Source organism: Typopeltis vanoorti, chromosome 11 (genome assembly GCF_054136105.1).
Source record: "Typopeltis vanoorti isolate ZY-2024b chromosome 11, IOZ_Tvanoo_1.0, whole genome shotgun sequence".
In the NCBI taxonomy this organism is placed as follows: Eukaryota; Metazoa; Arthropoda; class Arachnida; order Uropygi; family Thelyphonidae; genus Typopeltis; species Typopeltis vanoorti.
Window position 1 is genome coordinate 8,062,624 of NC_143559.1, and position 25,493 is coordinate 8,088,116.

General features: G+C 36.4%; 1 protein-coding gene across 4 annotated transcripts in view; it reads left to right on the forward strand.

The window, feature by feature from the left end:
* LOC150101288 (COMM domain-containing protein 4) overlaps positions 1–17,467 on the forward strand; it is a 228,949-nt gene extending 211,482 nt beyond the window's left edge. For all 4 annotated transcript variants that reach the window (XM_090400289.1, XM_090400287.1, XM_090400288.1 and 1 more), the window contains one exon: positions 17,300–17,467. In XM_090400289.1, the coding sequence (XP_090256415.1) occupies positions 17,300–17,340 (41 nt within the window). In that variant the 3' untranslated portion in view covers positions 17,341–17,467. The remainder of the gene's footprint in view (positions 1–17,299) is intronic.
* The last annotated feature ends 8,026 nt before the right edge of the window (positions 17,468–25,493 follow it).

Here is a 25,493-nt window from a genome sequence, read left to right on the forward strand (position 1 = left end):
AATATATGCTACTTCCTCCCAATTTAAACTGTTATAGTTAAAATCTCCCATAATAATCACATACTTTTCACTTGCTAAATGGAACTACCTAAGCATGATATTGGTCAGGGAGGCCAATATCATCATCAGTTAAATATCTTGTCCTTCAAACCTCCACTTCACACCATACACTTTCAAAACTATCATTGCCATTGTTTTCCAAATTCCCCCTGACATTATGACATTATGATTCCCTGACATTATGAGAGAGAGCTGAACTCATCATTTATCATAAGTAACACTTCGCCACTCTGTCTGCCCTTCCTATTCTGCCAAAATATGCTATATCCTTTTACTTCTGTTCTTCTCAGGAGGTCATCTTCTAGCAACCACATTTCACTGATTCTAATAACCTTTTTGAGAGACTGAGGCTACCAGTCCCACATTAATGCATTGCTACCTTTTCTATACCTATTATTCTTCTCTCGAGACTCCAATTTTCCCATCTCACAAGTGACTATCCCTACAAAAGGACACCCCTGCTACCAGCAACTCTAATTTCACTGCCGTAACATACTCACTTACCTAAGAACAACAATTTCTCCATATGCCTTTGCCCTTACATGTTCAAATACAGTCCATCTCTTTCATACAGCTCTCTTCTGTCCTCAAATGCATTCACGTATTCCAGACCTCTCTTTCAACATATTTCTCACTGTCATGTCATTTATTATTGTTATTCAGCTCCTCAGTTCTGCATTACCATATCTAATCAAAACACTATCTTCCCTCTCACATGTTTCTGTTGCACACTTTGTAACAGCAACCTCGAATCTCTCTCTCACCACTCAATTCATTCTGCCTCATTTGGATCATTTGTACCAACCATCATTATTTTATCATAGACATTCTCTTGCTTTATTGCCATAGACACACCCTCCATCATTCTTCCTGTCAAGCAGTCCTCTAATATTCTGTTCTGCAAAATTATTGAATCTCCATCCATACATGACTCTTGATTGAACACTCTCTCGCCCCCCTTTGTTTTCTTACTTATCATCTACCCTCCTCTCATCTCTTTCCCGTGCTTCTGTATTCTCTTGACTTTCTCTGATTTGCCCATTTTCTCTCCCTTTATCTCATTCCTATAACTTTTAGTCACACTTTTTCATCTCACATCGTTAGATCACGATCCAACACAAATTAAAAAAACAAAACACAAGTTAAAAAATTAAAAACTTACTTAAAACTCAATAGCAAAATTCCTCTGTAATTCTCACCAAATGTGAGAATTACAGAGGAATTATTTCCTTTTTTATAGATGAGTACTATGAACACTCAACTGGAATTCGACCCTCTGACCAGGCCATCTGAATTATGCAGTGTAGCTACTGTCAAACTTTTATACCTCCATATTTGAACACTTCTTGTTGAATACTCCAGCTACCTTTCCACATTTCAGGTTTTTTGATAGCTTTTTCTACTTCAAGTATTGATATATATATATATATATATATATACATACATACATACACACACACACATTCCTGTCGAGCATTTTTTACCACGATACTGTCGCTGCTTGTTTCATTTAGCAATCTTTCAAAGTAATTACTCCAGACATCTTGAATATCTTCATATTCATCACCTCTGATAAAGATAAATGACATCACATTTATATGATATCTTTATCATGTAAAGGTGATGTCACCTTTATCATCTCTGATTCCCTTTACAGTGCTCATTCCTGTAATTCTGAGCTTTTGTTTTTTCAATAGCCTCCAAAATATTTTGCCAGAATTTCCTGGGATTTATTTTCTATGTTCCTACTGAAATCTTCCCATGACTTTTGTTTAGCTAGTTTTACATGGTACTTCCACTACAAGCTGACTTATTTGCAGGAACTTTCATTATGCTTTCTTCTTTTCTTTCACTGCCTCTTTAAATTCCTGAGTCCACCATAGAGTTCTGATTTTTCTATCCTCACCACATGCATTTCTGGCTGAATCAATCAATGTTGTCTTCAGGGTTTGCAATTGAAAATCCAAAGTTTGGTTTTTATTTTCAAACTCTTTCATTTTTTCTTCAATGATGTTTGTGCATTTGAGGCTACAGTTCACCTCTGAAAGCTGCTCAACTTTGATTCATTTTAAAACTTACACATTCTTCTTTTCAATATGAAAGGCCGGCCTGTTTGGCCGAGTCGTTAGCATATCCGCTCTCCAGCCAAAAGGCTGTGGGTTCGAATCCTGCCGTGGGCATGGATGTTTGTGATTATCTGTGGAAATACTAGTGGTGGTGGTGGTATGTGGTAGATGCCGTTGGTGTAGTTGCGGTTAGTTGTAGTTAGTGAAGAGTTGTAGAGTAGGCGCCCTCCCTCGATGAGTTTTTTGATTCCCTGGAGGTGTTACGTAATAATAATAATAATAAATTCAGTTTTATCCTGCTCAAAACTAAACAGTGATCACTTGATATTTCAAATTCTCTGTATACTTTTGTCCTGAACCACTGGGAAAACATCTCTATCAGTGAGACTTTTCTTATTCCTTGCATCTTCTCTCCATGTAAATTTGTGCACATTTTTATGCTGGAACATGTTGTTAGTAATAATTAGTCCATGTCTTGAGCAGAAATCTAACAGGTACTTACAATTATTATTAGCTTTGCTCTTTTCTCCAAATTTCACCAAAACATTTCTATATGTCTGGTAATCATTTTCTACTCTGCTGATTAGATCTCCAACAGGGACTAAGTTTTCCTCTTTTGTTGCATCAGTTGCTTTCTCTAATGCTTGAAAAATTCCATTACTTCTTCCTTAGTAGAGCCTTCTGTGGGACCATAGGCTTAAAAAAGATTCATTGTTCAGTTTCCCATTCTGATATTAGCTCACATCACTCTGCTTGATATTGCCTGCCATTCTAGAAGATTATCCTCATATGTATTAAATACTATAGCTACTCTTTCTTTTCCTTGATTGTCATTGCCTGAATATAACATCATGTATTTGTTGATTTGAAAAATCTTACCTATTTTTGTTTCTTGTGTTGACTTGGTACTTATTCAGTTTTTCTGTTAGTTCCATTTCTTTTCCATTGATGTTTCTTATGTTGATGGTACAATCTTGATTTCTGCTGACACTGAGTTGGGATGTGTTCCAGTTGCTGACTTTTAGCTGTTCATCCTGGTTCTCGTTGTTTAAATGAATGATGCTCCAGCTGGTATGAAATTCTGTCATGTTGCACTATCATTTTCCATTATAGTTTAAGCCAGTAAGAATACAATTTGTTCAGCTAAATCCCAAATTGCCAGCCCAATATCGTTCATTCAGTATCCAGGTAGATGCCTAACAGGGTGCACCACAGGTTTGGACATTAGGTTAGAAGCACTGGTTGGGTGTCTGTATTCCTTAAAAGGCTATGTGGAGGTCTCCTCCCAGTTATCTAGATTTGAACTTTAAGCACCTCCTGTTATGACTTTTGACGTATAAATTTTCAATCTATTAGGACATCTGACAACCTTATTACATTTCCACCTTCATGGAATCCAGCACTCTTCATGGCAGGTTTTCTAAGGTAGAGTATCAGCTATTTACATCATAACCAATTATTTGCACTTAATATCCAAATAATAGTAATGATTTTTAGGGATGATTTCACTATGTTCTTCACACAATGGATGAGTGTGTTCTGAAAAGTTCTCGACCATAGATTGTCAAGATTTTTTTTTTTTTTTTCTAAGTTGGTACATCTGTCATAAGCATCCATGTGAAATTGCAAGTCATTCTATCAAGTAGTTTATTTTATACAGCTGTCTGAAGCAAAACTGTTGTCTGTATCCCTTGAAATGGATAAAATTGAGTATCATGTGGTTATAAAATTCTTTGTAAAAGAAGGTTTAACACCAAAAGAAATTCATTCGAAGTTCATAAACGTTTATGGGCACTCTTCTCCTTCGTTTTCTATAATGAAGAAATGGGCTGCCGAGTTTAAACATGGCTGTACTAGCTTTGAAGATGATCCATGTGAAGGACATCCAAAAAATATAACAACACCAGAAATCATTGATCAAGTGCACGATATGTTGTCGGATGACCAGCAAGTCAAAGTGCTTGAAATTGCCGAGACTATAGGCATTTCAAAAGAACATGTAGGATATATTTTGCATGAAGAATTGCATATGAGAAAGCTTTGTGCGAGATGGATGCCTCGCTTGCTCACAGCAGATCAAAAAAATGCACTCACCTGAAAATCCCTGAACAGTGCTTGGAGCGTCTTAACAAGAATAAAACTGATTTTGTGCATTGATTTATTACTATGGATGAGACTTGGATTCACCATTATACACCAGAATCCAAACAACAGTCAAAACAGTGGACAGAAGCCAGTTGTTAGTGTCAAAGAAGACAAAGTCGGTTCATCAGCAGGAAGGGTCATGGCATTGGTGTTTTGGGATGCTAAAGGTATTTTATTATCGTGACAAGGGTAAAACATTAACCGGGGAATATTATTCCGATCTTTTAACCAGACTAGACAAAAAAATTTGTGAAAAAAGACCTGGTTTGCAGAAGAAAAAAAATTATCTTCAATCGGGACAATGCACCTGCCCACAAAAGTGTTTGGGCAGTGGGAAAATTAAGGGATATGCACTATGAATTATTGGAACATCCACCCTATTCCCCAAATTAGGCTCTCTCTCTCTGACTTCTGTCTCTTCCCAAAACTAAAACTCTTTCTTGCTGGGCAGCGTTTTTCTTCTAATCAAGAGGTGATTGCAATTGTAGAGGGATATTTTGCAGATCTTACTGAGAACCACTACAGGGATGGGATAATGGTACTGGAGCACCACTGGAATAAATATATTAGTCTTAAGACAGATTATGTTGAAAAATAAAAAATAATTTCGAAATTATAAATTCGTTTTTTTTCGGATGCAATTTGAAGAGCTCCCGATTCAGATAAGTTTTACTAGGAATAATTAAGTATATATGCGTAATTGTTTGAGTAAGAGCGACTGTAAATGTTGTGCGCTACCGGTATTATTAGTGTGGGGGATTTTTCTTGCCTAAACTAAATTACGAAATCGTTATTATTAGACCTAGTAACCTGCAGAGAGAAAAAATAATATGGTGGCGGCATTGTCATTCCATGATTTTAATTTAGATTTCAGTCATTTCGTTAAGTGTGAGGTCTGTTATATGTATTCCTTCGATTACATAAATGATTTGTGGATGTTTAGTGCGGATGGAAGAAGGGTGTGTGCGAAGTATGACCTGAACGAGGAACTGATGAATGCAAATATGAAATTGATGACAGAAAGTGTTAGTACCGATTGTGTCGCGAGTCACATTTGAAAGAGAAGGATGGTGAGAAAGAGAGGGGAAAATACGTTAAAAAATCAGGAAAAAAGAAAAAGAGCGATTTGAAAACCGTAACAGATGTTAAAAGGGACGAAGGTGAGGCGGAAAGAAACGAAATTGAGAGTACGAATGAAAGTAGAAATGGCGTGATGCAGAAATCGCAAGTGAAAAAAATCGAAAGAATAAATGATAGCGAAAAAAGAATGAATGATGGCGAAAGTTGGACTGAAAGTACTGAAACAAAGAAAGATGAGTGACAGTAAAAGTGAGAAGAATGATAGAGAAAGTTGGATGCATGTTAGTCCAAAAGTACAGAAACAAAGAAAGATAAATGAGAGTGAAAGTGAAAAGAATGATAGTGAAAGTTGGATGTATGTTGGATCGAAAGTACGAAACAAAGAAGGATGAATGAGAGGGAAAGTGAGAAGAGGGGGTGTCGAGAGTTAGAAAGTTAGGATAGAGAGAATGTGTCGCGAGATTCGGAAAGTGAATTGGATTGGAGGCTGCTTGGAAAGATAAAAGAGAATAGTGTGACAGGAAGGGTAGTCAGTGTGTTGCCTAGGTATGATTTTGGTGAAATGAGACGGAGAGCAAGGATTATGAATGATATTCTGGCTGAAATGTGTGAGGAGATGGGAGTACAGTTTGTTAATGTGTGGAATGAGTTTGAGGGACAAAGTGAGCTGTATGGGAGCGATGGACTGCATTTGAGTGGTTATGGTGTGAGTCACTTGGAGAGACTGCTGCTGGAAGGTAGAGAAGTTAATTAGATCAAGAGGGGAGTGATGTGGAAGAGCAGGAGAGATTGAAGAAGTGAATATGAATGGGGAAGTGAGTGGTATGAGTATAGAAAATGAGAGAATGGGTGTGCAAGAGGAGCAGGGAAACAGGGAGGCTCAGGGTGGACAGGGGTACACAGCGTGAGAAAGGTGGATGCTCCAAGAGGAGGTGAGAGCATGTGTAGGCAGGAAAGAAATGGGATGAACAGGAATCAAGAGGAAACAGATGGAATTGCAAAGGGTTCTAAAATGAAGAAGCAGAAAGGGAAATGGCCCCAGTCCAGCATGGAGAGATCACATCGAGTGAGTGGTATCAGTGGAACTAGCTGTAGATCCAGAAATGAGCTTTGTGTTTGTATACCGATGCTAGAAGTATAAGAAACAAGGTGGATGAAATGGTTGCACTAATTGCGTCTGTTCACCCAAAGATTGTCGGAATAAGTGAGACATGGTTAGATGAGGACGACATCCTGACAGGAATAGAGATGGAAAGGTATGATGTGTTTTGTGAGGATGGAAGGGGTAAAAAGGGAGGGGGGGGAGTGCTATTGATGATAGAGAAAGAGTTATGTCCATACAAGGTAGAGATGCAAGAGGGAAATAGGGCCAGTGGTTTTGAGGCAGTATGGTGTGAGATAGAGGTGAATAGAATCAAATACTTGGTGGGATGTTGTTATAGACCTGGTAATGTGGATGGTGGTGATAGTGAAATGTATAGTCAAATAAGCCAAACAAATAAGAAAAGGGTGATCATTATGGGTGATTTTAATTATGGCAATAGACTGAAATGAAGAGATAGCAACTGGAAGTAAAGAAAATGAGTTTCTTGAGTTTTTGAGGGATAATTACCTCAGACAGTACGTAACAGAGGGCACACGAGGATTAAGGGTCTTGGATTTGGTCATCTCATCAGAGGATGTAATTATAAATGAGGTGTCAAATCATCCACGAATTGGTGCAAGTAACCATGAGGTGATTACCTGGGTGGTTGCGAGCAGTGCAAGGACCTCTGTGAAAAAAGGGTATATGTGGAACTACAATGGGGGGGGTGATTATGAAGAGCTCAGGAGACAGCTTGCAAGGGTATATGTGGAACTACAAGGGGGGGGGTGATTAAGAAGAGCTCAGGAGACAGCTTGCAGGTGTAGCATGGAATGAGAAGTTAGCTGGAAAACAGATCAATGCAGCAGCTTGGGGGATTTTCAAAAACTATTTAGTAGACGCAATGTCTTAATGTATTCCATGGGTGAGAAGGTTAAATAAGGTAGGTGTGAGATGGATGAATAAATAGATTAAGCATGCGATACAGAGAAAAAGGGCATTGTGGAGGGAGCATAAGAGAAGTGGAAGTAACCAATTTCATGAGGTCTACAAAGACCAGGCAAGGAAGGTTACTTGGTTGGTCACCCTCCTTGCCTATTCTCCCTAGCATCCAAAAAGAATCCTAAGGAGTTCTTTCGATATGTAGCCAGCAAAAGAAAGAATGATTATGGAAGGATGACATTGATTGGAGGAAATGGTATAAAGACAGCTGTTGCAGAATGTGTGGTGGAGATACTTAATGTGCAGTTCATAAAGATCTTTCAATCTTGTGAATGTGACTTCATGGAGAGATTGAGATCAGTTGACGATGGGGAGGAGAGACTGACTGTAAGTGAGCAAGAGGTGTTTGGGGAGTTGAGTAAACTAGATATAAATAAGGCCATGGGACTTGATAATATATCACCGCATATTCTGAAGGAATGTGCCAGAGAGTTGACACCTGCCTTGTCATATTTTTTTAATACGAGTCTTGCATTTGGTCAAGTTCCTAAAGAGTGAAAGGAGGGCAAGATTGTGCCACTTCATAAAGGAGGTGATCGAACTCAAGCATCAGGCTATAGGCCTATCTCTGTGTCAGGTGTTGTGGTTAAGTTGTTAGAGAAGCTTGTGAGAACTAGGATCCAGAGTTGGGTTGACAATAATGGTATAATCTTTGATGGACAGCATGGATTTGTTAAAGGGAGGTCATATTTTAGTAATCTACTTACTTATTACAATAATGTGACTGCTTCCTTGGACAGAGGAGAAGTATACACAGTAATATACTTGGATTTTGCAAAAGCTTTTGATAGAGTACCTCATGATAAGTTGACAGTCAAACTAGAGCAGATGGGGTTGGATATTATTGCATTGTTGCATTGGATTGGGGTCTGGCTATCTGATAGGTATCAACAAGTTGTGTATGGGGGTGTGATATCCAGGAAAAGGAAAGTCACTAGTGGAGTGCCTGAGGGGTCTGTTTTAGCACCATTACTATTTAACTTGTTTATTAATGATATTGGCGAAGATTTGGATGGAGATATTCAGTTGTTTGCAGATGATGCAAAGTTGGGAAGAACCATAAAGAGTAGTGAAGATGTTGTTTAACCATAAAGAGTAGTGAAGATGTTGTAGCCTTGCAAGATGACTTGAATAAATTGAGTGATTGGCATGTAAATGGGGATGCGAGTTCAATGTTGCAAAATGTAAGGTTTTAAAATTTGGAAAACAAAGATGGGATGCAGAATTTATTCTTGGTGAAAATATATTGTTGGAAGTAGAGGAAATAAGAGATCTGGGGGTGATAGTGGATAAGGATCTAAAATTTAGGGGACACATCGCCAAAATTGTGAAGACAACACAAAGACTTCTAGGAATGGTGCAGAGGACACTGACGAGTAGAAGTATGGAGATTCTTGTTCCATTGTATAAAGCTTTGATTAGGCCACACATGGACTATTGTGCCCAGATTTGGTCACCGGGTTTTCAGAAGGATGAAGAGATGTTGGAAAGGGTCCAAAGGCAGTTTCTGACCTCTGGAATGTTGAGTATGAGGAAAGATTGAGAAGATGTAATTTGCAGAGTCTCTTGGAGAGAAGGAAGAGGGGGAGATATGATAGAGACCTACAAGTGGTAAGGAGTTGTTATAAGATCAATGGTGGAGACGTGCTACAGGGAATAGTGGGAGATCAGGGGTGAACCAGAAGTCATCCCTGGAAACTGTATAAAGAGGGTGTGAGTAGGTGAGTGAGAGGCAGGTTTTTTTCATGCAGAGTTGTGACTGATTGGAATGCATTGCCTGAAAGTGGTGTCTGCAAGGAGTTTGAGTGTGTTTAAGACACGGTATGATGAGATGTGTGTGTGTGTGTGTGATAAAAGGACCTTCCAGATGAGTCTTTGATTTCATGAGGTCTTGTTTAATAATAATAATAATATTTCATTGTCCACCCAGACTGAAGTACAGTAAACTCTTTATTATCTAAACCTCAATTAACTGAGCATGTCATATAACCAAATTACTTATTTCAAAACAGCTTTTCCATTTTTTGCCACTAGTGGCATGATGCTTCGATATTGGTTATGATTCATGTTATTGGTTATTTTTTCTATATGTAGAATTGCAACTTTTCACTTATTATTATTTTTTTTTTGAACATGATTAGTTTTTAATTTCCCTTCTTATATTAGAAGTGTTCTAATTAAAGCATATTGCAAGAAGTTTAAAATGCATGTGCAGCATTTTTTATTTCATTTATACTTTTTATGTTAAACACAGTGCATAAGCAACTAAGTCAGTATACCCGAGAGCAGTAAGTTTGGAGGGTGGCAAATACTAAAACCCTCAAACATTAATAACTGGATATTGTTTTTTAAGAGATACTTGTGCCGTGAGAGGTCTCTTTTAATTAATACAAAAAATACAAGGAATAAGTGATACTGTTTATTTATGCCTATATATTTCAGCCTGAATATTAATGGCCATCATCAGTATCAATGATAGTTAATTACTAGGTAGAACATCAACAATGGTGGATTGATTTGAAAAATTAATAGCTGTATGATGTTATGCATAAAACAACACAATGGTATAACTGAAGAAATATTGCAATATTAATTATTCATTAGCTACTTAAAAAAAATTATAACCTCATTAATGGACAACTCAGAAAACTGAACTCATTATTAGATAAAGTTGTAAGCTTTGATGGAGACATCATAGAAAAACTTGAAACTTATTTTGCTTGAACCCTTAGGTTCTGTGGTTTACCTGAGATACATAAGAATGTATGCAGGTCAACAACTGAACAAAGACATTCCTCTTTGTTCAGTTGTTAACTTGCATACATTCATCTACTTACGAAATAGCCAAATTTTTAGCACACCTATTGAAAGCTCAGATTGGTAACTCCTGCTCATTCATAAAAAATTCTCCTGATTTTCTAGATAAAGTGAAAAATGTTTTTCTACAGCCCACTGATATGACAGTTAGCTTCCTTCTTGAGGGTACATCTACTTTCAGAAACATTTCCACGGGATATAGTGAAATTATTCGACTTTGTTATGCACTCTGGATATTTTATTTAGAACATTTAGAAGACATTTATTTGCTCATCATACACCCTCAGCCTTCATTTTGGGTTTGTTATATACTGTAGATAATGTTTTTGCTACCTGGCCCTGTAATGAATAAACATTGCCTCCTTTTTTTTTATCTAATATAAACAATCTACATCCACAAATTAAATTTACTATGGAAATGGAAAAAAAGACAAGTTATCGTTTTTAGATATTTCACTTCTCTCCTCACCATCAGGTGAATTAATTACTTTCATTTATCGAAATCCAACTTGCACTGGGCGCTACATTCAACAGCAACCTGCTCACCAGCCATTATAGAAGACTGGAATTATAAAAACTTCATTACAATGTGTTCATGCTATTTGTTCTATACTTTAGCTGTTACAGTAGGAACTCTTAAAAATCAAATGACATATGAAACTCAATGGCTTCTCGGAAAGGACCACACAACATCTTTTTAATTCCTATAATCCTAGCTCGGGGTGTATGGAGAGGTAGCACCTTAGTATCGATGTCAGCTGCTGATCTCAGGGTCAGGATGTTGGGCTCTGGTCCTCACATACACTCAACTCTCACTTATGGCTCCAAGAAGTTGGTAGTGCACACTAGCGGCCACACCGTGGTAAACCGCCTCGGCTGGCGGCTTAACTAAGTGAGAGTATCAGCAGTATAGAATGCTGTAAATAGGGAATGTCACCCTTCATGTGCACGAAGTCTGGAATGCCCAAGATGGCAGAAGAATCAACACTGACTGATCAATGGCATCAACGGCATGACAGCAAGATGTGTGGCACATAGAGGGCACACTCCTGACATCTAAGGAACTTGTGCCCAGCTGTCGTGGAAGAGATCGGAGCCTCACCACATATTTATCCATTGTCAACCATGAAACACACCATGTCACAATATGAAGTTAGAGATGTGGTTGTGACCCCTGCAACCATCAGCTCTTGTAGCTACAGGGAAGAAGAGCTTGAAACTGGGAATTGTAAGACAAGAACTACTAAGCTAGTGTATGAAGATAATATCCCAAACCCTCCAGGGAGGATATTCTCAGATGTCCCTTGTCTGAAAACCAGAAGCAATCTCTTGAAAATAGTAACATGGAACGTCTGAACACTCTATGAAGCAGGCAAATTAGATAACCTACTCCAGGAATTAGAAGTGATGAAGGCCAATATTGCAGGTATCAGTGAAGTGAGGTGGACAGCAGGCATAATAAGAAGAAAAAATCACACTATAATCTACTCTGGCAGTGACTTACACCTTAATGGAGTAGCGCTTGTCCTAAGTAATAGAATTGCAAAATCTCTACAGGGATATTGGCCCATAAATGACAGAATCATAACAGCCAAAATAACTGCACAACCATTCAACCTGTATATTATCCAAGCATATGCACCAACCCAAGATCATCCAGATAAAGAGTTGGAACAGTTTTATGAAGACATCCAAACTGCAATCTCCAGTGCTAAGTCAGATGATGTTATTATAATGATGAGCAACCTAAATGCAAAAGTTGGCTCAGAAAAAATCTCATTTTGCGTGGGAAACCAAGGGCTTGGGATCAGAAATGAAAGAGGTGAAAGATTAATTCAATTCTGTGAAACCAATGACCTAATAATTGCCAACACACTGTTTAAACATCCTCCCAGAAGACTATATACCTGGAAAAGCCCTGGGGACATCTATAGAAACCAAATTGACTATATAATAATAAGCAAAAGATTCCAAAATGCAATAACAAAAACATATCCTGGAGCAGACATAGGATCGGACCACAACCCAGTGATTGCAAAAATCAAAATAAAACTCAAGATACCAAGCCAACCATTCATAAGAGAAACTTATAATTCAGACTCACTTAACAACCAAGAAGTTAGACTGCTTTATAAAAGAATTCACAACTCACACAGAAAATAGAACACCAATTGATGAAATTAACATGAACTGGCAAACATTCAAGAATAGCATCAATGAAGCAGCCAAAAATACACTCCCACAATTAAAAAGAAAAAGGAATAAACCTTGGATGAATGAAAAAATACTGACGTTGATGGAACAAAGAAAAAAGTTAAAGAACAAACCTGAATATAAAAGCATGAATAAAGAAATAAAGAAAGAGTACAGGAAAGCCAAAGAGGAATGGATTAAATATAAATGTATAGATATAGAAAACCTTTATAGAAAACACAGAAAAGATCAGAGAAATGACAAGTAAGACAAATACAGCAAACCATGCAAGTGTCATTAGAGACTCAAGAGACCATATTCTAATGGATAAAAAAGAAATCATGGAAAGATGGATTGAATACACAAGGAAATTATATGAACAACAAAGAAATGATATACCTGAACAGACTGATTTAGGACCATCCATTTTACTGTATGAAGTTGAAAATGCCGTCAAAAAACTAAAACCACATAAAGAATATATAACATCTTGGCAGAATGGTTGAGCTCTCGATGAAGGAGGACTGAAATTTCTAACAAAATTATGCAATAAAATATAAGAAACCTGATTTCTACCCAAAGATATTAATCACTCAATTTTTGTTCCAATTCCTCCAAAAAAAACAAAAGCTACAAGATGTGAAGAGTTCAGGATAATCAGCCTCATCAGTCAAGTATCAAAAGTCCTCCTATACGTTATTCTTGAAAGAAATAAAAGAAAAATAAACATAGAAATAAATGATACACAAAGTGGCTTCAAGGAAAATGTAGGTACAAGAGAAGGTATTTTTAACGTCATAACCATCATAGAAAGATATCTAGAAAAACAAAAAGATGTGTACCTCTGCTTCATAGATTACAAAAAGGCATTCAACAATATCCAACATGAACAATTAATTGAAATCCTTTCAAAAATAAGCATGGATGGAAAAGACAGGCTATTAACTAATTTTTACTGGGAACAGACTGCATCTTTGAGAGAGACCTCAGAAGAATTCCCAGTTCAGAAAGGTGTGAGACAAGACTGTGTCTTTTCTCTGATTCTCTTTAACCTGTACACAGAAGAAATATTTAATAAAATTAGTAACCTCAAAGGAATCACTGTAGGGGGCATAAATATTAATAACCTAAGATATGCCGATGACATGGTTCTTCTAGCTGAAAACAAATATGACCTCAAAACTCTTATAGATGAAACCCTCAAGTATAGCAAACAGTATGGCCTCAGTTTCAACTTTAAAAAGACAAAAATCATGATAATTTCAAGAGAAAAGAAAATACCAAAAATATGCATCGATATAAAAGGAAATAAATTAGAACAGGTGCAAAAATACATATACCTCGGACACTTGATCACAGAGAATGGCAGGACAGAAGATGAAATTGGAAAAAGGATTGAAATTGCAAGGTCAACTTTCAACAGCATGAAAAATCTAATAACATCTAGAGAATTAAATCTGAAAACAAGACTAAGAATCTCCAAATGCTACATATGGTCTACATTATTATATGGAGTAGAGACATGGACACTCTCCAAACTGAGTGTGAAAAAACTGGAGGCCTTTGAAATGTGGATGCTGCGAAGAATTATGAGAATATCATGGAAAGACAAAAAGACAAATGAAGAGATACTAGAGATGGCAGGCATAAACAGGAGCCTGATGAAAGAAATTAAAAAAGAGAAAAGTCAGATATTTTGGACATATTCTGAGACATAACTGCCTACAAAGGACACTTCTCGAAGGAACTGTTGAGGGAAAGAGGAAGACAAAGACTAGAGTGGATGAAAAATATAGAAGACTGGACTTATCTCTCATATGAGGAATGCAGCAGAGAGGCACAGAATAGGACATGGTGGAGACACATGGTAGTCAATCTCCTGGAGGGAGAAGACACCTGACAGGAGGAATCCTAGCTCAAATAACAAGGAAACTTTCAGGTTCCAATTCCTTATATTTCTGGCATTTCAGAACCCATTTTCAGAATTCTTATGAAATGCAATTTAGTGGCTACTTTTTTCTTCCTGTCAACAAATTATTATCATGGTTTTCATCTTCCAAAGAAAAACAGTCTCCTCTAGCCATGGCTTGCGGAAACGGGCCTGCATTGCAGGCGGTTGCCACTACAAGGTGGGTGCTGTTTCAAAGTGTTAGTATGAAGTTTCATTCTTTCTTTAAATTTTTGTAAATGAATTAAGTAATAATAATTACGTAAGTCAATATAATTGTTGCAAATTTACATATTCTGCATAAAAATAGATCAGATTTTCTCCCACTAAGATTGTCATGAATGTGCCTTCTTAGGCAGTAAGTGCACTGCTTTGCTCGGCCCTGTGCAACGACCCTATCCCGTAATGTATTTTCCATGGGAAAACTATAGCAGTCCGTTTCACCCCCAATGGCTCAGAGTATGATTCACTTACTCTCGTTAATCGAACAGTATTCGTAAGACAGTGGTGAAATAAAGACGAAATAATGTTCTTACATTTGGCGTTTAAAATCTGCTTATTTGTACTTGTAAACCGTTCCTCTTGGTAAGTATTATTATTAATTATATCATCAATTACCTGTTGTAATTATGGAGTTTTTATAAAGGTTTTATTTTTATTTTTCTTCTAATAACTTCAAATATAGAGCTGACCATTATTTTTTTTTTTCAAAAGTTATTTTGTAACCCAAAAAAATTATTATATTATTTATTACTGTAAAAATTTGAAATCTAATTTCTTAAATTTCAGTTTATTTTCAAAAATAAATTAAACAAATGGATATGAAGAAAAAGTTATCCGGTGCAAAAAAATCGAAAACGAAAAGCTGCAAAAGAACCGCTGTCTCAAAAACAACCAGAGCTCTTAATACTTTTCTTAAAAAAATTAAAAATTCTTCTGATGTTACAGACCAGCAAAACAAACCAGAAATGGATGTTGACAAATCCAGGTCATCCACAAGCTCTTTTAATGATGTAATCAGTGAAGAAGAAAGTCAAACGCAGTAATTAATCCCCCAACCAGCCACGACGTCTATAGACGTCCAGCTAAATCTGGATACAAAGCTCTAACACCCATTGAATAACATGGATAAGAAGTGCAATTTGGTGTCACTATTTCATCCACATCGGCCAGTAGGGAGGTTAAATGAGAAACACTTGGAACAAGTAACTGACAAGAGAGACAAGTCATTCATTTCTGAAAATTTAGAAGGTATAGGCAAATGGCCAAAAATTAATATTAAATTACGAGTAGTTTTAACTTAAATGAGTCCTACTCAAAAGAAAAATATACAGTATCCAAGAGATATCAATGGACATAAATTTAGTGATATTTATTATAACAGAAGAATGGAAAATGGACAGACCATTTTGAGAACATGGCTAATTTATTCTGAATCTTTAAATTCTGTTTTCTGCTTTTGTTGTAAGCTTTTTTCATCTGTTGAATCTAGCAGTCTCTTAGAAGGGTACAATGATTGGGGAAATTTATCTAAAACTTTACACAGACATGAGACAAGTTCAATTCACATGAAAAATTTCTTAAAATGGAAAGAATTAAATAAAAAAGTTAAAAAACAAAAGTACTTTTTGAAAATGTTATATGTGAAAACTTAGACATTGAGAATATTATAAATAAGTTTGTTAATATCAAAACTAGGAAATTTAAATTTTAATTAATAAAATGTTTTCAAGAACAAATGTGTAATTTAATTTTGTTCTTGTAAATTCTTTCCACATGATTATGACAAAAATAAAAATAAATAAATAAATTGCCATTTGTTTGGGGGTGCCCATTTCAGCTTTGTAAGCTGGCAATGTCCAGCCTAGTGCTGGCCCTGCCTCTAGCTCTCCCTCGTGTCTACCAAGTTCCTTATGACTGTCATCATTCATATTTTGGACAAACTAGACATTCAGTAGAAAAGAGATTACAAGAACACCAATTTTATATTAGCAACAGGAAATCTGGCTTGGCACATCACAGAATAGATACAGATTACAATATGCCATGGTCTGAAACACACTTACTTCATCGATGTTGGTATAAATTTGAATGTTTGTTTAAAGAAAGTGCTAAGACCGTACTTTACCATCCAAACTTAAATCAGAACAACTGTCTCTCTCTCTCTATCTAAGTTATGGGAAAGTCTTATTCTAATCATACATCACTATTTTTTTTTTTTTAAATAGCTAATGAATAATTAATGCTACAATATTCTCTCGGCTACATTATTACATTGTTTTATGTATAACTTGTATATAACTATGTTTTATGTATATGTATAACTATGTTTTATGTATGTATAACTTCACAAGGCTCTTACTTTTTAAAATCAATCCATTGTTTGCATTCTACCTTTCCTTTCCTTTAGTGTTTCGTGGTGATCAGCATTTATTTCAGACAAATTATGGAGACTAGAACCATGTTATAAATAATTACTTTAATTTCCTGATGTTTCGACCTTCATATTAAGGTCATCAAAGGAATATACACATTTATATACAGAGACAAGCTATATTACATTTCACCGAGTATTCCAGAGAGACAATGATTTTATCAACGGTTATTCTACTGGCCTGACCTCCATTAAAAAAAAAAAAAAATTAATAAAATAAATAAATAAACAATTTTTTTGTTTTTGATAAAACAACAAAATAAATTTATTTTTGCATTATGAATTGCATTGGAGCTGTTCTTGTTTGGCATAATTATAATATACATACAGTATATATATATATATATATATGAAGATATTTGCTATTTTTTTTATAGCAGAATTAATTTTATTTTTTAATTTTAAACTATAAAGAGTTTAAATGTATGAAATTGCAATACATAAAGATTTTTTTTTTCTTTCCTTTCTAGAGTTGAAACAAGTATATTGCATAATGGAAGCAGTTGTTTGATGCAAATTGTAATAAAAATACTTTTTATAAACTTCACGGAGTTATGTAATTCTTGATATTTTGTTGTTGTTTATAATAATCCAAGAACTAAAAAAAAAATAAATAAAGCAAATTGATAGTGCAATAACTCACTGTGTATTTGAATGAAAAGCAGCTTGTTATCGTTTATTTACAATTATTACAAATTTCTGTTTAAAGTAATATATTTTTGAAGGGATTTTGTGTTGGAAATGTTTTGGGATCCTTCTTGTTTACAAGCAGTGAAGTATGATGCAATAGATAGTAGTTCGAAGATTAGAGAATGATTGGAGTAAATACTTTCTATTCTTTTTAGCTTGAAAACATAAAACATATGTGCAATAATACAATAATAACTCTTTGTATATAATATATATATATAGAGAGAGAGATTGTCTGTAAATAAAAATAATTCATTTACTCTAGAGTAGCTTTTGTTTCTTTGATTAGAATATATTGAAATCAGAGATGTGATGAACTAACCTGTGTGAGAATACAGTTTCAATAAGCAAGCTATATATAGGTTTTGAGTTTCCAAATGCACTGCACCAGTATATCACAAATGGGATCTCTTAATACATCAGTCAAAAACATATTCCTGCAGTGGATGGCAGTTACCCATGATGCACCTTTTTCAAAGATACTAATCCTCTTTGCAGCTTTTTAGCACTAGTTACTACTTCTATTTTGAATCTTTCTATTGTGATGTCTTTGCCTTTCACAGAAACATCTCAAGCTAGCTTCGTGAAATTGACTGGAAGGGCAAAAAAATCCTGTTCTTTTCCTCTTCATTCAGTTACTAAAGAAAGGATGGAATGTGATTTTAACATCATCTAAAAATTGTCACTGAGAAGGAACACGTTGAAAGATTTTGAAGTTCTATTCAGACTCAACAGTATTCTATCATGCCACTGTTTTGTCTGTCTTTTATTCAGGTGACAGTTAGTACGAAGACAGAATTTTGTTTGATGATTATTAGATTTTAAGAATGCTATAGCAACAGTGGTTCACATTTATAATTACCATCAACATTATCACAAAACAGGAAAGTAATTCTCTCCTTTGTTTGCCACTTTGAACACAGGTGAATGGCATTCTTCTCTTTAGGAATGAAGTCATATTGGATATTTTTTTTCCACTAAAGTACTGTTCATAGGAATTGTGTGAAACCCTTTTACCTCATCCTTGACATTTTTTATTTTTTTAAATTCAGTAGAAAACTGAATTCTTCTTTTGCATGCACATTCTGCAGAAGTCTTGATGTTAATTTTTGCACACCAATTTTGTACTGGCTAAAACTTAATTCATATTTATAAATAAAATAATTGGAAACTTAATTTAGTATTAAACACTTGTTTTATTTTTTTAAATTTTTATAAATTTGAGATTTGACATGTAAATATTAAATGTTGATTTTTTTTTCTAAATAATAAAACTGATACATTATTACATATTCAAATATAAAGAACCTTTTTAAAAACATTTCAACTGAAGGTAAGTTACTGTACTCATGTGGAGGAAGGGTATATCATAGACATGTGATAGGTGTTTTTACATCACTGAAGTGAAGCCTTTTAGCTCTTTATTTTAGTAATTACTTTGACGCACTGACTGAGAGTTCGATTACAGAAAATCCATTTTTCTGACATTTCAAGTTCTGCTCTCTTAAGGTTTCTTTCCCTTGGGAGAATAATTTGTATCTCTGGGGGCTCGGTATTTTCTGGCATGACTTCTATTGGAGCCATGTCAGTGAATGCTTTTCCCTGGAATATGAGTGGCTCGGCTCAGTGGTGAGCATGTTACTGAGTGGCACAAATGCTGAGTTGGATGATTCTTCAGTCACTCATTTAGAGTAGTGTGGGAGTTGCCTAATTTTTAGTGAGACCATTACTTACACAATGCCTGGCCTCTGAAGAGAACTGGCTTGAAACAGCTGTCAGGCCATAAGTTAAAGATACTAAGAAATTATAATCTTGGTTTAATCCTTTATCCAAGTATAAGCAAACAAGTTTGTGCCTGAACTATATTTACAACTGGTTTGACCAGATTGAGGTATCATCAATGGGAGCTAGACCCAGAGGTGATACCAAGGTTGCAGTAATACATTAGCCAGGTGCTATCAGCCCGGGGGGACTTTTGGCCTCAAGCACCACGTGTTGCCACTGGGCACGGTCCTCTGCAACTGTCTGCCACGTTCTGGACTCCAGCCCGACAGCCTGCAGGTCTTCCTTCTCCTGATCTGCCCATCTCTTTCGGTCTCCCTGACTGGGGTTGGGCCTCCCACACTTTGTCTTGCAGTCCTTTCGGGGCCCATACGGTACAGGTGCCCCAGCCACTGAAGATGCCGGGCTCGCAGCTCCATCAAGATGTCTGCCGAGTTGTATAAAGCATGTATGGCAGCATTGGACCGCCTCCTCCAGACTCCGTCTGCCATGACCCCCTCCATAGATACGTCGTAGCATCTTGTTCTCGAATACTCTCAGGTGATTGGCTTGTCTCGGTGTGAGAGTCCATGTTTTAGCACCGTAGAGGAGAACAGGCCTGATCAAACTCTTGTATAGTCCCACCTTTATAGTCCAAGACAGGAAGCGCGAGGCGAAAAGGGGACGTACCTGATAATAGGCCACATTCGCAACACTTACCCGACTGGACATCAGCTTCAACTTTGTTGTCTTCAGTCACGAAAGAACCCAAGTACCTAAATACCTCCACCCTCTCAAACTGTGCAGCTCCCTCTGGATCTTGAGCAGTATGGCGACTCATAAAAAGGTATTTTGTCTTCTCGGCATTTATTTTTAGGCCAACTTCTGCAGCTTCTTTAATAGCAGTAACCAATGCCACTATGTCATCCCGTTGATGCACCATAACGTTCAAGTCGTCAGCGTAGCCAAGAATCCTAACTTGCATCTCCAAGTCGACTCCACCTGCCACTTGCTATGTGTTTCTAATTACATTTTCCAACACTAGATTGAAGAGAATCGGAGAAAGCCCATTCACCCTGCTTCACACCGGTCTGTACTTGAAACAGGTCCGAAAGGTCACCTTCTGCTTTCACTCTTGCTCTCGAACCAGCTACGCACACCTGCGCCATTTTTCGGAGTTTTCGTGAAATTCCCAGCTCTTCTAACGCCTGCCATATTTTTGGGCGTATCATTGAGTCATAGGCTTTAGAAAAGTCTGAAAATATGAACTTCCCGGTTATATTCCCAGCACTTTTCAAAAACTTGGCGCAGCGTGAAGAGTTGGTCTATTGTAGAACGGTTCCTCCTGAAGCCTGTCTGGTAGTCACCAAGGCACTCTTCTGCATATGGTGTGAGGCACATTAGCATGATGTTAGACAGCACCTTGTAGCCAGTCAACAGCAGTGAGATGTCCCTATAGTTGCTGCATTCAGCCTTATCTCCTTTCTTATATACTGGGGTGATCAGCGACTCCTTCCACTCATCTGGCAGCCGTTCTTCTTGCCAGATCATCAAGATGAGCCAGTGCAGCTGCTCCAGCAGGCATGCGGATAGCACGAGTAATTCGCTAAATGTCGATTCTTCAATAAATGGTTCAGCAGTTTGATGAGGAGTATAATCCTCTGATATTGACATTCCAGCATTGACATTCAGCAAGTTCGCAAAATATCTACACCACCGAGCGAGAGTATCTTTTGAGTTTAATAGATTTCCACTCTCATCTCTTATGGGTGCCGCTTGTGCCTGGGCACCTCGCATGGCCTTGATTGTCCGGTATACGAGTTGCCAAAGAATAATAAGATGCGACACCTTATTATTCTAATAATAAGGTGTCACACCTTATTAGAATACTCTGGATTAGCGATGGTTGTTGATGCTTGGTTATACTATAACTTCGTTATAGTATAACCTTCGTTATAGATCCTGATTCTTCGTTATAGAAGAATCAGGATGGGGAACTCGTATATATATAAAGCTAATAACCTCACATTACTGAACAGAGTTATGATAGATTTCAACTGGAAAATGTGGAACACTTCACATATCTTGGATGCCACATGACTTGGACCCCAAAAAAGAGAGAAAAATTAGAATAGCCAGAGCAACAACTATTTTAAAAGCCATGGATAAAATATGGAAGAGCCGAGCTATAAAGATGCAAACTAAACTGCATTGTAGAAACCTGTATCTTCAGCAGCATGCTCAATGGATGCGAGGCCTGGGTACTCCTGAGAATCTGAAAGGAGGATATTGGTATTTGAGAGGAAATGCTATAGAAAGATCTCGAGAATAAGCTGGATACAGAAAGTGAACAATGAGAAAATCTACAGATGAATGCAACCAAAAGATAACCTGATCCAGAAAATAATCAAAATGAAACTACATCTATTTGGCCATATATGTAGAATGAATGATGAGAGAAAATTAAAAAACGTTGCTGTTTGGAATGAATGAGGGAAAGAACAAAAGAGGAAGACCAGACAGAGAATGGGGCGATGACTTCGTCAGATGGTGTGGAAACTCTATACACAAATTGAGTCATTTGCACAAAACAGAATGCAATTGAAGAATCATATGGCAGCAGACACCTACGGGCATTGGACCCATGGTTGTTAATGATGATGAATAACTTCACATCACTTGCCTTAAAAGTATCCCATAATGAAAAGCCCATATCCTTGGAGACTTGTATAATGCAACATTATACATTTGTATAATGCTGCATATACAAATAAGTAAAAACAAGGCAGACTCACATTATATGGCATGTTAGTCCAATTCGGCAGTAGAAGTTTATTTAAAGTTAGACTTTGTGATCTGTCTTAACGACATCAAAAATTTCAAGTGCAATCAAACAAATTCGTATTTCATGTAACTGAAAAATTGGGCAATAGTTTTTAGTTAGATACTATTTGTCGTTGCAACATATGGTTTTGCTTGAGCCTATATAGCATAGTTTCTGTGGGAGGGGAATGTGATTCATTAGTTAGTGCCATTTTTATTCCAGTTGTCTCTAATTGCACTACTTGTTGAGAAATATATTACACAGACTGCAGATGTCTCTGTACCTTATTCAGTAATACAATAAAACTACTCGTTTTTCTTGCATCTGAAGTGGAAGTTGGGGAGCGTTTGTTTACTGTGGAGAGTGAATTACTATTGCCTCGACTTGTTTAATTTTTTTTTGTGCAAGGTATATGCGAAACGTTTTAATTTTTTTTTCCGTAAAGTAAAATCTGCGGTGCTAGTTATACGCAAGAATGAGTTATATAAATACGAGTAAATTAGGTATGGGAACAACAATATATTCACAGTAAATCTGAGAAATATCCTATATTAAAAAAGATATATTTCGGTGATTACACAACATTTTTTATTATTCAGTTATACAGAATACTGGAATAATAGTTCCCGAAAAGTTTCGTAAATCGTAGGATTTACATCTTCAGGTGGTGAATAGTATAACTTGAAGTTTAAACAAGAGAATTAATAAATACAAATCATAACCATCTGGCTATTCATAAAACTCAAATAACAGAATGCAGATATAAAACGTTATTGATGTTGAACAATACTGGATGATGTCACGTGTTCTGGTTCTCGTTCATACAGTCCGAGCTCAGATTGAGGTAGATTTTTTATTAGAGCTGACTACACTTGATGGAGAATTAAACCTTGATTTTTATTGCATTGGGTTGAGTTTTTTAGCATATTAGCAGCTTCTTTAAATTTTCTTATATAACTTGTTTAATATGTATGACATCGTCGTTTTTTGCCAGAGTACATCGTGTCCAGTGGAAGTGGTATGGAAGGCAAGACCCGTTTTTTGTTCTCTTTTGTATTGTATGTCTTTTAGGTGGTCAGCCATGCATATTTCTCCAGATCTTCATGTCTGTCCTACGTAGCAAATCCCGCAAAAGCAATGGATTTTGTAGACTCCTGGTTTATTAAGAGGTTGATGAGGTGGTTTTGGTGGATGTAGGAATCTTGAGATTTTTTCCATATGAAGGAAGGCTACTTTTATGTCGTGTTTGTTCATTAATTTGGCTAGCTTATCTGTAACGTTTTTGATATGAGGAAGCGAGATTGCGTTTTTGTAATCCTGTTTTAATGTGTTGTTAGTTGGAGGCATTTTAGGGATTCTCTTTGATGGTTTTAGTTTCACATCCATTCTGTTGGAGGATTTGTGTTAAGTATTTTAGTTCTTCATTACATCTTTGTTGTGTGCTGGAGATATTGTATGCTCTGTCTCGAAGAGTTTTAATTAAGCTTATTTTTTGTGAAGGTGTGAGATGGCATTTAGAAATCTTCCAGTGTTTGTCGGCTTCCTATATACTGAGAAGGAGAGTTTACTTTCTTCATTAACTTCTAATAGAATATCCAGAAAAGGAAGTTTTTTATTTTCTTCTTGTTCTAAAGTGAATTTTATGGTGGTGTAAAATTTCAGCCATATGCATGGCTGAACACCAAAAAGATGTACAATGCAAAAGAGAACAAAAAATGGATCTTGCTTTCCATACCACTTCCACTGGACACGATGTACTCTGGCAAAAAACGATGTCATACATAGAAAACATCAGTTATATAAGAAAATTTAAAGAAGCTGCTAATATGCTAAAAACCCAGCCCAATGCAATAAAAATCAAGGTTTAATTCTCCATGAAGTGTGGTCAGTTCTAATAAAAAATCTACCTCAATCTGAGCTCAAACTCTATGAACCAGAAAAAGAACACGTGACATTGTCACGTGTTCTTTTTCTCGTGCTTTTCGTTAGCTTTTGATTTCTTGAAAAATGAAAAGCTAACCCCAATTTTTCTTCTCTATTATTATCGACATCACTTATGTGTTCTTTTTTCCCAATTTCAAGGCTCCTTAAAGTTTGGCCGATGTAATTCAAGCCGCACGAGCAGGGTATGTTATAAACTCCAGCATATTTGGAGAAAGGATGGCTATCTTTTGGAGATCTTAAGAATTGTCTAATCGTTTCTGTGGGTTTAAAGGACGCTCTTATTTTATGTGGTCTAAGGAGTCTAGCAATCTTATTGGAAACTCCCTAAGTATGGAATGACAATTGTAGAAATATAACGTACATCATGTTGTCTTTGTTGGGGTACAGAGTAAAGTATCTTGTGGACGAGTCTTCGAGGAAATCCATTCATGGTAAGGTTGGTGGATATCAGGGATAGTTCTTCTTGGAGGTCTTGTTGATCTGTTGTAAGGAGAGAGGCATGGTTCTTCAACATGTGTTCAATACTAAGTTTTTGAGAAATGTGGCAGGAAGTGAAATGTAAAAGAGTGGGATAGAAGCACAATTCCTTACATGGAGGAGGACTTCTGCTTCCGAATTTTTAAGGAGGCCACAACAGTTGCCCGCTGTATACAAAACCTTAACAAGAACCAAGGACTAATCTTGCGCGTGATCTGGAAGACCCTTATCAGATCCTTCAACTCGCCAGAACTGAATTATAGTGCCAACTATAGAATGTTCCTAAATAACAAGTGATATCATCCACGCTCTATGAATGTATTGTACACGCTCTGTTCTTAGTTTAATGTAACTGGAATCGGTTGATTATAGTTTGTAACAGTTTTTTACTTTTTAGTGCCTTACATCAGTTATGTTCTCTGAAGATGCCAACGGCCTTAGTTGGTGAAACTAGTTGGTATAACTTAGTTGTTTATTATATCCACTTGATCAATATAATCCCATTAAAAGTCTTTCCAGAGCTTTTTGGTCAAAAAAATTAAACGTTTTTTAGCCTCACTTGTTATGTTTAAAAAAAAAAGATTAACTTTTTTCCAGAATGGGACAACTTGGAACTATCGAGGTTTTCTGAATATTCCAAATTGTTGATTTTAACATAATCACAGCACAAAATACACAAACACAAGATCTGAAATGCAGTTGACTCTTTTTTCATTATAGGTTACTGGTGCTAACATATATTCACAGTACAAAAACACACAACACATAGGAATTGAAAGATATTTCTGTAAATAACCAGAAAATCTAGTTGACTACTTAATTTAGATTACTATCCGAATGGTTCTCTGTATTAATTCCTACCCACAGTTGCTCATGCTATATTTTCCCAAGCTTGGTGTGAAAGTACGCGCCGTTTTATTGAGGGTATGTGTTATTTCCTGGTTCGAATTCAGAGTGCTGTTAGAGTA